Genomic DNA, 15,534 nt, shown 5'->3' on the forward strand with positions numbered 1-15,534 from the left:
AAAAGCGAAAGGATATTAATGCAGGCACGTCAGTAACACACAGTTGGAGGCGGTTGCCGTTGGTTACCTGGCTCCTATGTACAGCGTGCGGTTGACTTGGAGGACCGTCTGGATGTGCAGCTCCTGTCTCTGAGCTGAACGATGCGGTCTGCCCAAAAACACCGGATATCTCCGCACAACTGACATGAACACACACATGTAAAGGAGGGAAAGACATACAAAAAAAGAAATGAAGTGCCAAGAATGCATTGACAGTTAAGGACAGAGCGAGTACTTTTACCATTTATATTTACCCTTAACACTTTTCTACCCTTCACTTTAATAGTGTCTTCACTCATTCTTGATCCTTTGTTGAGGTAAACAAAGATAATATGGAGGAGACTAATGGCGCAGCAGTTAAAGTAAACTGAAACACTTTAATCCTCTTGGTGTTTTTCTTTGCTTTTGGTGATGCATGAAGCTCCATAATGAGAAAAACTGTGTGGAACCATTATTGTAATTTTATGGTAAAAAAGGCACTCCCTCACCCTCCTCCCTACATTTCAGATAAGTGGGGGAGAACAGATGAGGTGGAGAGAGAAAGCGGCAGTTTCAGAGTATGAGAAAGTTGTGAAGAGGAGGAGGACGGCCTCCACAGGGAGCCCTCATCATCAGGAGACAGATTGGGACAACGTCTCATTGTCCTTGACTGTAGGGGAGGGAGAGAGGAGCTCGTAGCGATCCATCTCCACCCGTCTCCTCCCCTTCTCTCTACCACCTCTCAGCCTTCTCCTGTCATTTGTATCACCCCATCCAATCCAATTGTCTTTCACTTTTTCATCTCCTTGCACCTCTCAAAATCCATAACAATCATTTCTCTCCCCTTTTCTTTCTGTCTTTACATCTCTCTCTGTCCCCCTGATATTTATCAGTCTACTATACTGCTATTGAGAGACAGACTCTTCTCATTCATCTGTATGCCCGGGCAGTTAGAGAGCAGCTCCACACCAAAGCTTTGACCCTTGACCCCGTATTTCCGCGAAGTCATTTATCATCAATGGTGCTCATACAGTCGCACAGTCAGACACACACACACAAACGCACACACACACACACAGCAGGAAGGAAGCATACCCTCTATGGGGACGTAGCTGAGAGGACTGGGTTCCTCTGGGAACGAGGCGTCCGCCAGTTGAAGCAGCAGGAGAAGAAATGTGAGGGGAGGGGCCACAGTCGCCATGGCAGCAACACACATGAACTGAAAAAGAGATGGGAGAGAAAATGTCATTGTTGTGTACGCTTTATTTTTTCAGTGTGTGCATGTGCGAGAGTGTACGTGAGTGTGAGTAACATTATGACAGATTTCTTATCAACAGGTTTGTGTGTGTGTGTGTGTGTGTGTGTGTGTGTGTGTGTGTGTGTGTGTGTGTGTTTGCGAGGACCAGGTCAGAAGTGCAGCAGGGTGACTGCTGCCACCAACCTTGCTGCAGCGGGAAGCTTGTGCCTTTCTATTGTCTGCTCTTTGGTGTAATGGTGATCCATTCTCGGAAAAGTCAATCCATTGTCAAGCTGTTTGAATTGAAGGGGATTCTCACAGTCATATAACACTTCAAGAGACAGAACAGTCACGTGATTACAAAGCCACTTTTGGTGGCAATGTTCCTTTCTCTAATTGTGTTTCTGTATGGACATATGGAGGATATATTACTGGTGATTTGCGACTAAAAAGGAACAGTTGTCTTTATAGAGAGTGAAGTATAAGAAGAGGTGAAGGGAGTGGCTCGGGTAAACTGGACAATGTCTTTCAAAGGTCAAAAGTCAAGAATGCTCTAAATCATGAACAAGGAGAAGGGGAGTCAAAAGATTGTGGTCTTTATAAAGTTAATAGGCCACAAAAGGTTCACACTGCAAGATATGACCACACACAGTAAAACAAGTGCGACGCTAGCATTTCAGCACATGGTTTGAGCTAATTGCTAATCTCAGATGCCAACATGCTGGTAATGAGTAAATTAAAGGTCCCATGTCATGCTTTTCCGGTTATTACTCATCTCCTTTTGCGTTATGAAGGTTTTTATGCATGTAAACGGTCTGCAAAGTCACAAACCCTCAAAGTACACCCTGTAGCGAGTACAACTCTAACACAGAAAATACCTGTCTATGCTGCCCCAGAATGCCTCTTTGGAGATTTATCTTTTTCCATTGTTTTCTTCCTGGGTATGGTGACGTGCCCATACCCAAATGGACCCATTGGTCCTATTTGGTCATTAACAAAAGCCAAGAAATTGCGTCTGATGATTCATCCAGTGGGGACTTTGAATATCTTTACACATTTTAATGGGAATAAATAAAAAGTCCACAAATATTTTTTAGTTGTGACGAAAGTGGTGGATCAACTTGGCAAACATAACAACATAGAGGGGTAACAAATATGCTCTGCAGCCTCTCTTTCACCTATAAAACCAAGACAGTAGAATAACACCGCTTCACATAAGTTACTACCAGTTCAAAATTGTAGAAGCCATGCCATCAATCACATTAAATGTGGATGTTCTCTTTGTATTTCCTCAAAAAGCCTGTGGCTGATCTGCACAGTCTTTGATGTAAGAATACTTTGGAAAAAGAAGAGGATGTACAAAGAGAAGGAAAGAAAAGACAAATGAGCAGAACAAGAAGAGGGGAGCTCTGAGGATTTTGTCTTGGGTTGCTGAGAGTGCTGTGAACACAAATGAAAAAAGGTTGAGAAAAAGCAAAAGATGTGAAAAATATAAGCTGTTCCCATCAAATCAACCTGAATACAGTGTTCCATGTTTCCCCCAACCCCCGCTTATTTCCTTTCATCCTCAGCCTTTCTCCCTCCATCACCCACCTCCGCCCTTCATTTCTCTTTCTTTATACCTCGCAGCTTGTCTGTTCCAGGATGAAAACCCCACGACTGTTGTCAAAGATAGAACAGATAGAAAGGTAGATGTGCCAGTTGCTAAGGTGATGACAACTGCTATTTGAAGCACACAGTTGCATCCAGATGTAACACGTACATATAAATAAGCATGATTACCTGTGTTTCCAACACTTCAGATTGTGCATGTGTGTGATTGACAGCAGTTTGAGGACAGCAGTAAGGCAATGTGGGGTTGCATACTATACACTGGGAGTCTCTTCAAATGAAATTCTAGCCCAGAGATTGCAGATTTGACATCTCTAAGCCTTCTCCTCATCAGCAGCACCGGAGGACCCCTGAGGGGGCTGGGAGGCTTGTTTCATCTAAATCTCCATTGGGATTCCCTGAACTAGAACTGATTGAGTCAGGTGTAGGGTCAGACTCATTTCATTATGGCCATTTTATGAGAATCAAAATGTGATGCTTTAAACACAAAATGAAATTGTTTTTTCTTGTATGGACTCTTAGAAACGATTAAATGAAATGGAGTGTGTTTTCAGTGCGATTAGGCATCATTATGGTTGTTGCTTGCGCCAAAACCACAATTTATTTTCCAAAATCACAGTTGAACGTTGCAGACATGGATATTGAAAGATTCAGTGGGACTTCATCTCTCTAAGGAATCTTGCTTATGTTCTGACTAACGCCTACACCTGTAATGTATGCACACACCCACCACACACACACCACACACACACACCCACACACCACACACACACATCACAAACACAAAACAACACCATAACACAACACAAACAACACACGCGCGCAAAAAAACACACACACAAAACACCAACACACACCACACACACCACACACCACTACACATAACACACACACACACACACAAACATGCACACACCACAACACACACACACACCACAACACACACACACTACACACATACACACACACACACACACACACAACACCCGCAACGGCACACATGCACCACACACACAACACACACACACACACACACACACACACACACACACACACACACACACACACACACACACACACACACACACACACCCCACACACACACACACCACACACAACATTTAAGTGCTCTTCGTTTATTAAAATGTAAATAAAATATAGACTATGAAAATGCTGTGGGAGTTACAGCCAAGTACAAAGACAAATATTATATTAGAATTGTCAAAATGCAAAACAATTAAAATGTTGCACTACTACCAACATTACTTGTACACAGAATAGCACATCAACAATGTTCTGTTGGTTCATATACAGTACAGATATGTGTGAGTTAAAAAACCTTCTGTCATACAGACAAAACAATCTCTGTATGTCAGAGATTGTTGTCCAAAATAATGTTTTGGTTCATCTCTGTGTAAGATGTATTACAGTATGTAGTGAGTCAATTGTAACATGACATTGGTATCACATGGTATCTGTGTCATTACTAGTGATCAAGAGTCTTAATTGTTCCTAGCTAGTGTTGGTCAGTGTGGACACATCTGAAAATGTTTGATGGCAACCACTCCGGTACAAATCCCAAGTGTTTAGGAACAAAAGAAGGAGCAAGCCCAGAAAGATAATAGTTTTGAGGGCTGAAAAAGCTATGGCAAGGGTGACCAACTATTCTAGCCTAAAGTATTTCTGTTACATAAAACTGCACAACTTATTCTGAAAATCGCAATACATGGCTAATACATGCAGTGATTCTGATCAATCTTGGCTGCAAGTAAAACAAAAAATGCATTACGGTAAAGCTTTGGGGTGTCAAAGCTGGTCATCCCTGACTGTGCCTGGTCGCGCACACCAACACACACACCACACACACACACACACACACACACACACACACACACACACACACACAACACACACACACACACACACACACACCACACACACACACACACACACACACACACACACACACACACACACAACACACACACACACATACACACACACACACACACACACACACACCACACACACACACACACACACAACACACACCAACACACAAAGCCTGCGCATGCTACATACTAAAACCCTGCGGCCAATCATAGATGTAGCCTCCTCATTAGAGTGTGTATTGATTAAGGTTACGATCCATAAGTTAAACCATCAGATCTGGGCCATGGCCAACATATCACAACTCTGCTGCTGGCCAATGCAATGACAAAGGCACTATTTCTAACGATTTTGGCTATAAAAAGATGTTTGGGGCAGCGCTTTGATGTTTGATTATCAAGAGTTCTGAGTTCTCCCTGCTGAACCGAGAGACATGAGAGACGGATGAAAGATAAAAGAGGGAGGTGGTTTGAGTAAAGGACAAAAACTGAGAAAGAGAGATACCGGCTGCAGACTTCCAGCTCATCAAGCTATAAAAAACAGACCGCCGGTGACAAAATGAATATCAGGAAATCAAGGGAAGAGAGTCGAGCAAGGGGAAGAAGAAAGGGTGTTATGCTATTCGTGTCAGATCATGTTGGCGTGATAGGATTAAATGGTGTGACACTGACACTCGGTTATCATGGGATACGTGTAATGACGGTGACAGCCACACAGTGTAATCTTCCCTCATCAGGCAGACCATTAGCAAATCACCTGCTAACTCTCACATCATTAACCAATCAGCAGGTCATCTGAAGAAGCACCTGCTCTCCCCTTTTATCAGTTTGTCCATATGTTTCGTCCTCATCAGCTGGGACTCCATTTATTAAAATATTCGCGTTCACATGCCACAGCTGATGCGACAGGAGTGACCGGGGGTGAGCAGCATGCTGGGATATCCAACACCACCCCCACAGTAGGTCAGCTAACTATATGAATATATTTAATGATTGTAGATTAAATATTTACTCATGATCCCATCCAAAAATGCCTCAGTGGCCTTTAGTGTATATTGGACATGCTCATGTTTGCACAACGCATCTCAACTATAAAAGCTGCTGGGCAAGATCAATACACCCTCATCGTGCTAAACAGAGACCAATTAAAGAGCAACATCCTTCTCTACACAAGGAGCATTTACTGACCGCGAGGAAACACTGAGACATAAATAAAAAAAGCCTCGGCTGTCTGAAGGCACAGATACTAACCAAACCCAATATTTCTGATGCTGCGAGCACTGCTGTCTAGAGGCTTGAGCCATGACCTATGCTGCACCCAACAACAGTGCAGCATATCCCTTGATATGTGTGCACATGCATGTGTGACAAAAAAAAAATTGGACAAGAAAATCTAACCACGTCTTTTCGTGGGTGTTGACATTTCTCTGTATGTCATCGTATTTGCGTGCTTTCTGATGCGTTGCGTTAAATCAGTCATTGTGATTAGTTCTGCCATGCTTTCTCTCTGTCTCTCTCCTTTTATATCTCTTTCTCGCCCTCTCTCTTTAGCTGCTGCAGCCACTCCACTCTTTGCCTTTGTTACCGTAGCAACCAATAGCAAAGCCAGGCAGAGATGTTCTATTGCAGTGGATGTAAAAGCGAGGAGGGCGGGTTCGCCCTCTAACACATACATGCCTACATATGTGTGAGCATACACACACACATACTAATGCATGCGCCCAAATCCCAAAGACACAATGGTATGAGTGAGCATGAACACCTATGTGGACACAGATATGGGGAGGTGGGGGTCCCCTCTCTCTCAGCGAGGAGGGGGATGGGGGAGCTGCAAGCATTTTGTTTTCCACATTATCCACACACTGGCTGCACAGTACAGCTCATTTGAAATCAATATGTCAACAATGGGATATATTGAAACACAACAATGTATTTTCTGTATTACACATACACTTAGATAATATGTGTACTGCTGCTGAGGCTCTTTTCATGGGGTTTCCCTTTTGAATATTTAATATTTAAAGTGAATCAGAATGAACTAACAGGATGATCATTGTTCTGGGTTCATTTAGAGCTGTTCAAAAGAATAACTTCACTTGACATGAGTTAAGCTGTTGCCTTTGATTTGGACAAAAAATAAGTATGTGAGAGGATCATACAATCTTTCTTAATACTTTTTATTAAATGAAGATCTGAGATGTTCTCTGTCGCAACATTATTAAAGGTTGACTTAAGGAAATTAAGAATAAAAGGTGGATGGAAAGTTAACCGTTAAAAGACATCAACACAAAGTCCTGGCTGAGGTGGAATACTTTACATCTTCTCTTTTGTCACACACTTGCTTCTTAAAGAAGGTATGCAGGCTAAAACCCGGAATAAAGAAAGCCGGCCTGAGGGTAGAGACACAGACACGGGCTAAACTGGGAGAAGTGGGTCACCTTCACACTTCAGGACTCCACCCTACAAGCACTATAGCTTCATTAATAGACTCTAAGAAAGATTTGCTTCAAAATGGAAAAGGTGTGAACATACTGTAACCAAGACAGATATCAGACAGTATTTCTAACTTCTATAGTGTTGAACATTAGTGTAGAAGAGTTAAGACAAACATTGTTCTCAACATGAATCTCTCACAGCTTGTCCATTTACAACACCACTAGGTACAATATGTGTACTTAATAAATGTCACTCCGAATGTCACTGAAGCTTAAACAAATTAGTTTTGAGCTGTCAGAGGGATTTGCTTTCATGAGATGAGAGAAATATTAGCACTTTCACACTGGTGTTAGCATTCAGCTGGACTTACTGCCGTCTGCTGACAGTGTTTGTAGCTTGTCACTCTAGTGTTGAACTTCTGAAAGGAATACATCAGAATGTGAGTGTTTCTTAGGGGCACAGAATTAGACAGACTTAGATGGTTGATACCACCTTATTGTCTGTCAGTTCCATATACTTTGTATGTTTCACAGGTCTCTCATATCACGTGGCAACCTCGGTAGAATCACATGCTGTCAAATCAGTAGAAAGTATGGGATACTAACAGTGTTAACCAAACAGATAAATTATACAATACTAATAATGGCACTCAAAAACAACCTGCATGCACACATAACAACTTGTTGAATGTTGAACTGTCTCTTCTCTTGAATAAACACCTGCTTGGTAACTTCCCTGTTTGATTCGTGGCAGAATAAGTCATTAAAAACATTAAAAAGCATTACAAAAAATGACTGATCGACTAATCTTAGTCAACTAAGAACAAAACAACCATTTGGTAGGCCAACCAACAAAAAGGGTGCAGCCCTATTTTCCACAAAAACAGGTCAGAACAAAATGTGTTAAGTGAAGACAAATATACGAAGGGATATGTATTTAGATAGACAGACCTGTTCTCATGCACTCATAAACAAACATGGTAAAGAGCAAGTATGTAAACACACCCATTCACACGCAAACTAGGGTTGTAACAGTATTAGGTATCTCAGAAAATATCATGGTTTCACAATAGAGTTTCAGCTTGGGTCTTTAAATGTAATACCCTAATATGATTCTTTAAACTAAACTAAAGAATACTTATGTTCATATGCTGTACCACATTTAATAATATGTGTATGTATATTCCAAAAAATACATATATATACATGTTGTAATATGCAGCATAATACAGCGTATGCACACACACACACACACACACACACACACACACACACACACACACACACACACACACACACACACACACACACACACACACACACACACACACACACACACACACACACACACACATGCACACACACACACACACAATCTTCTCTTCACTGAGTCAAGTCTCTATCTTATCGAGGTGGAGGCGATATGCCCTCAAGTGGCTGCCTGTCTCCTCAGAACAGGTTTAATCAGAGTTAAGAGAATCTGTCTTTTGCTGATAAATATCCTAAAATACTATTCAATCTACAGGGTCATTTATATGCTAATGCAAGGGTTACCTCTGCATAGGCCTTTGACGCAGCTGTTATGTGTTCGTGTACGAAAGAGGAAAAACAACTATGGAAAGAAGAGAGACATAGTGAGAGCGGACAGAGGGAGATGAAAGACTAGAAGAAGGTAGCGTGGGGAGAGAAGGGAGATGAAGGAGGAGAGGAGAGAAGATATTGAGACACTGAGAGGAAGGGAGATATTCCCCTGGGTGAGTGCCATAGGTAATTAAAATAGGATGGACAGAGCTGGAGTCTAGCCAGAGAGAGCTCCATCTCCCCTCAGACTTAGACTAAGACTTCTTTCCCAATCAGGGCTTCTGCCTAAAGCCAAATTGCTACTAGTGACAGACACACAGTATCCTATGGATGCAGTGAGTTATCAGCTTATGCTTAATGGACATGTACATACAGTGGGATAAACACACAGCTCACAAATGCAGGTGCAAAGCAATCAAACGCTCACAAATGACTGTAATGAATTTGGACTACAAATCAGGTAATGCTGCACACAAAAACAAAACACACACAAGCACACACACATTTATGGCGCTGTACAAAGCTGCAGCAAGGGCAAACGTTACAAACCAGAGTTTGACTGCAGTAAGCACATATACATTCACTGCACAGCTCTGAGAGCTAGAGGCGAGCGCATGAGTATGCAGTGCACGCACTCAGACACACACTATGAGCCCAGAGTCACACACACACACACATACACACACACACACACACACACACACACACACACACACACACACACACACACACACACACACACACACACACACACACACACACACACACACACACACACACACACACACACACACACACACACACACACACACACACACACACACCAGTGCATATGACGACAATGAAGATGCTGTCTAATTACACTACAGTGACAATGTGTGAATTTGACCTGTTTTAATGCTGCTATTGTTTTTGTTTTGTTACACAGTGGTAATGCTGCACTTTGTACTGTACAAGGTAGTCCATGACATATATCTGTAGGAAGCATAATTTCTTCTTCTTAATGTACATAACAAGTACGAGTAATTTTCTTTCTTTTTATATAAAATAATTGTGAAACCAGCCAGCTTTCTGCTATATTCAAGGTGTGTTTGCTTTCTGTGTTTAACTGACCACAGCCCAACATCTCCCTGCCTGTTATTTTCTACTTTAACAAAGACTATGCTAAATAGGATGTGCTAATATCTCAATGTGGCCGCCATTAGCATATATATTTCATACCCTGTTAGTGGCTGTTCTTGTGCCGCCATAGAAGCTCAAGCTGAAAGGTAGCTCATATTCTCGTCATGTTGTTCTTTGTGTGCTATGATCACCAGTAAGGGTAAATATAGATCTTTTGGCAACATGCTGCAAAGAGGATCACAGCTCACAATAGGTGGTCTACACACAACAGATATCAAAATGCCAAAGAGCCTGCGTGTGGATTGACATGTTCATGCATGCATGCACGCGCAGACACACACCTGCAGCGCTCACACTCATACGCAGAGACGACACCTCCCCTGAGAGCTTTCTCTCCACTTCGCAGGTATAATTGTGTTTCTGCTACACTTTGTTCCTCTCCTCTCAGTTGTGACTGGGCCCCGGATGAAAATACATAATTAAAAGAGAAAAAGTGTTTGTTTTGCGAAGAAGGGACGGGTGTGGGAGAGGACAGGATAAGGAGGAAGAAAGATTAGCCACAACAAAGCTTCATCAGGCAAAAAAAACATCTCGAGTAACTGGGAGACAAAGGACTCTGATGCGCCTTTATCTCCAAATAAAAAAAGTCTCCAAATCCTTCTGACTAAGCTGCCATAACTAACGCCTGCCGTTGGCTGTGCTGAGTTTGTTGGACAACAAAAGCAGCAAAATATAACAGGGTAGACCAAGCTCCTGAGAAATGTGTATACCTGCATTCATTTTGTGCAAAGAAGTAAAAAGTCAAGTGCCTTAGCGGTGGCATTTGAGAAAAGGTTACTTCCTTATTTGCTTATTTTGTTTTGTGTGTGCGTGCAGTTGTGTGTTAGTGGCTCAGTAAAGCATGAGGTGGATAGCTATTTTCTCACTTTGCAATTTTGCAATGTAAATGAGATCACAGAAGGTAGGAGATTAGACTAGCTTTATCTTCGAAGTTGAAACATCTGTGATATCACTCACAACCAATTTGCCAGGCAGTTAAAAGGGAGGATCAGCTGAATGCTAAGAGAAGAGGTTCATTTAAGAGACAAACTAACTTTTTCTTCTTATGACCCTCACACACACTTCAACAAATATACTCATTAAATAGTGCATGTGTGGACCCTAAACCACAACACAGGCCGTGCATGTCACATCATTGTTATTGTATGTAGGAATGCTGCGTGTCTTTGTTGTATGTTGTCTATTCTGAATGGTTTGATGGCCCCTTAAAAGGAATAGCTTTGCTCTTCTCATTGTACTTGTATAATGACAATAAATGCTTCTATTCTATTCTGACCAGATGAGGATGATAAGGAAGAAGGAGCGTCAAAGGTGTTGTTAAGGTGATACAGTGGATAGCGAAATATACATTGCAAAATGAACACACGTGTTAGCCTGTTAAAGCACACGAGGAGACCTCACAATGTGAACAGGGATGAATAAAAAGAGGCTGCATCTCAGGGGAGAAATCAGAGAAGACAGAGAGTCATAAAACTGAAGATGCATGGCCGCTGTAAAGCATAAGAAGGATTTTCTACATTGAAATCCACTGCAGGGCATTATTACATGGTACATGTGGCTGATACAGAAACCAAATCCACATGGAGCAGCCACCTTGGCCGCCTGAGCATCATTTATCTTATACGGTTTATGGACCATGGACAATTTACAGCAGAGTTTGCTATGGGCAAGGCTCCTCAGCTTGTGTGGTGCCTCATATCTCGCTCCTTTCCTTTTCAAACATCTGGAAGGAGTTGTATTCGAAAAGTTAAGCTCTTCAAAGCCTCTCCCATCAACAAAGCGTGTTTTGCAAAAGGGAGTTTATTTTGAATGTACCTGTCTCGGGATAAAAGCTACTTTCTGACAAGTAAAGAAAGTATGCCTGCATGACACCTGACACTCTGACTTGTTTAATCCTGCACAATGGCTCACTGCAGGAATAGGTCAACCAGCAGATGCCTGCTCAGCGAGGTCCCTCTGAACTCACCGCCCTGAGGTCTGCAGACTTCAACACAGTTTTTAAAGGTGTTGATTTTGTACTGAAGTATCCAACCAAACACAAACGCCGCACTCTGTGTGAAACTGGAACTTCAAAAGAGATTCTAGCTGGCCGCTTTTGAGGAAAATCAGCATTCCTCCAAATCGCCTGAAAATAATCATAACTTTGCTTTGTTTTATGATCAGATTAGTTTATAATCCTGTTTATCTTCTGATACAGAGAGGGGAGGTTGCTTTAGGGGCAGATGGTAGTTGATACAGCACGTTTTGAAAGTTACTTCAAGTTCATCTGAACTCTTTACTGTAGGAGCGTTCATTGACATTGCTTGGAATAAAACAGAGCAGTGAGTGGGAGGTATCTCCAGATTGTGTGAAACCGGGAAATCTACAGCAGTTCAAAGCAAGTGACAGTAGTATAAAAACAGTGTCCTGGGGGGCTTAGGTTTGGAGAAAAGAAACAAATCAATCCTGTTGTCTGATATGAAGTAGGAATAGAACACTACATGCTCAGAGCCACGAAGTCAGTCAATGTTCCTCTACTAGAGGTAAAGAGAGGAAATGTATCGCCGATTGTTCAACTTGTTCTCTTGAAGTTTTTCCATTAATTAGCACTTCTTTATTAAATATTATGAATATGTCTTTATTATCAGGCTATGTTCCACAATCATTCAAAGTAGCAGTGATAAAACCGCTTCTTAAAAAGCACAACCTCGATCCAGAGGTTTTAGCCAACTAAATTAGGCAATATTATAAGGAATCATTCTGTACATTTTCATTGTTATGCGGATGATACTCAACTATATTTATCAATCAAGCCTGATGAAATTAATCATCTAAATAAAATTCAAGACTGCCTCAAGGACTTAAAAACCTGGATGACCTTAAACTTTTTGATGTTAAACACGACCAAAAAAGTTATTGTACTTGGCCCGAAGAATCTACGAAACAAATTATCTAAAGATATATTAACTATGGATGGCATTAATTTGGCCTCCAGTGAGACTGTAAGGAATCTTGGTGTTATATTTGATCAGGATTTATCCTTTAACGCCCACATAAAATCAATTTCAAGGACCGCCTACTTCCATCGACGTAACATTGCAAAAATCAGGCATATCTTGCCTCAAAACGATGCAGAGAAACTAGTCCATGCATTTGTTACTTCAAGGCTGGATTATTGTAACTCCTTATTATCAGGGTGTACCAAGAAGTCAGTCAAGTCGCTTCAGCTGATTCAAAATGCTGCAGCTCGTGTACTAACCAGAGTTAGGAAAAGGGACCACATTACTCCTGTTCTGGCTGCCTTACACTGGCTCCCTATAGAACACAGGATAGAATTTAAAATTCTTCTTCTCGCCTACAAAGCCCTTAATGGGCAGGCGCCATCTTACCTTAAAGAACTCATTATACCCTACTGTCCTATTAGGGCATTGCGTTCCAAGAATGCAGGGTTGTTGGTTGTTCCTAGAGTCTCTAAAAGTACAATGGGAGCCAGAGCCTTTTCTTATCAAGCTCCACATTTGTGGAATCAGCTTCCCAGTTTGTGTTCGGGCGGCAGACACCCTATCCGTTTTTAAGAGTGCGCTTAAGACCTTCCTTTTTGATAAAGCTTATAGTTAGGGCTGATTAGATTTCAGCCCCTAGTTTTGCTGATATAGGCTTAGTTTTGTCGGGGGACTCTTACTTCTTCCTTCTCTCTGTCTATACCTGTGTACTCTCATGTTCCGATTAACCCAGCTTCCCCAAATTTCTTTCTTTTTGTGTCTATATATGCCGGGATCCGGAGTCATGGATGATCCTGCGGTCCTGTGTCCTGGATCGCGAGTCGTGGCTGTGGTCCTGGATCATAGGTCCTGGATGGATATCCTCGTGGATTCATCTTCCTATTATACACACATGCATTTCCAAACATTTGGACTACCTATGTGCAAATGTATTATCTTTTCAAATTTACACACGGCATCTATTGCACGTCTGTCCGTCCTGGGAGAGGGATCCCTCCTCTGTTGCTCTCCCTGAGGTTTCTCCCATTTTTCCCTTTAAACTGTGGGTTTTCTCCGGAAGTTTTTCCTTGTACGATGTGAGGGTCTAAGGACAGAGGGTGTCGTATTGTCATACTGATATTCTGTACAAACTGTAAAGTCCACTGAGACAAATGTAACATTTGTGATATTGGGCTATATAAATAAACATTGATTGATTGATTGATTGGTCAAAGGAACAAAGAAGCAACATCGCTCTACTTCCCAAATCTTCTGTTTGTTTCATCTCACTCTATTAAACAAATACACTCACACAAGATCTGTCATTCAACACATTTCTAGCAACGTGCTTCTTAGCAACCCCAACACACTAATCTGCCGTTGATTTACTCTTTTTGTGGGAAGGCTTGCAATCCAATCTCATTTTTCCCGTGCTTGAGATGCCCTGTTTGCAGCTTAGCGTGTGTGATTGAATAGGGTCCTATGTGATCAATAGAGCTCATTAAATGTCCCTGTGGGCAGTTGTCTCACCCTAAGGCTCTCTTAGATTGCTTTTACATACAGACTGCTCTGCCCTATTACTTCAAGTGGCTCCAACTTTGTTTGGGGCATAATTAATTTTCTAATTGAATTACTCAAGCCTGGCCTTTGCATGCTTTTTCCCTAAATGTTGAAGTATCCATTTGGTTCTCTTCAGCGTTGGCTGTGGGTGTTTTGGGACTTGTGTATGTTTGGGATGGGCGGGTGTTAGACTGCCTTGCAAAGGGTGGCTGAGGAAACAGTGGCTGCACCTGTTGTTCCCTGCGGTTGCTGTGTGGTGGGGTTAGCACCTGCTCGTACGGCTGCTGTGTGGCTGTCTGTGTGGGCAGTGGGGATAACAGGGAGACCATTCACACCCGCTCAGACTGCTGTCTGCAGCCCCTCTCCCTAAACACTCATTCGCTCTGAGCTTTCTGCTCCATCATTTCTTTTTCTGTCTCTTACATCCTCAGCCTACCCCCTGTAGCCTATATGCCAGATTGCTATCTACCACACTTTATCTTTTGTATCCCCGATCTGTCTGTCTGTGTTTCTGTCTCTACCCTCTCCTCCTCCCCAATCCTACAATTGTTTTGGACTCAAACCATCTCTTCTTGCCTATCAACTAGCACAAAAACACAAACATAAACAGCTGCAGCTGGGAGCCGTTAGTCCTTCTGTGGAGCTCGATAGCTTTTAGTGTGAAGGATGAAGTTGTTAACAATAAATTACATACAGGCCTAAATCACTTCAGTAAGAGCTGGGATGGCAGTGAGTGAGCATTTAACTTGGGCTGTGCAGGTTGTGAGTTTGCAGTGTGTTTATGAGCAATTTAGGTGACAAGTTATTGGTGGACAAAGGATATATAGCCATATTTTAGAGTTTTCACCCATTTCTTTGTCTGTGGAATGAAGTAAGACTCTGAGAAACAGATATTGGCCATATGTCTAAATCATCTTCCAGAAATAAAGTGTGCTCAGTGTATCCATCACACTGTTTCAGCTGGGAGTTAGTATTGACACAATCAATTGACTTTCTTGCAAAATCATCACACGTGACCTTTACTTTAGCAAGAAACATTAAGCAAACATTTAATGAAGAAT

The 15,534-nt window shown here is 42.0% G+C and overlaps 1 protein-coding gene across 1 annotated transcript in view; it reads right to left on the reverse strand.

Moving 5' to 3' along the window:
* Positions 1–15,534, reverse strand: part of LOC117532571 (semaphorin-6B-like) — a 49,812-nt gene that overhangs the window by 33,228 nt on the left and 1,050 nt on the right. Inside the window, 2 exon segments of the mRNA XM_034195911.1 lie at positions 68–179; positions 1,114–1,237. Coding sequence (XP_034051802.1) covers positions 68–179; positions 1,114–1,234 — 233 coding nt within the window. The 5' untranslated portion in view covers positions 1,235–1,237.

This window comes from Gymnodraco acuticeps, unplaced genomic scaffold, assembly GCF_902827175.1.
Source record: "Gymnodraco acuticeps unplaced genomic scaffold, fGymAcu1.1, whole genome shotgun sequence".
Classification (NCBI taxonomy): domain Eukaryota; kingdom Metazoa; phylum Chordata; class Actinopteri; order Perciformes; family Bathydraconidae; genus Gymnodraco; species Gymnodraco acuticeps.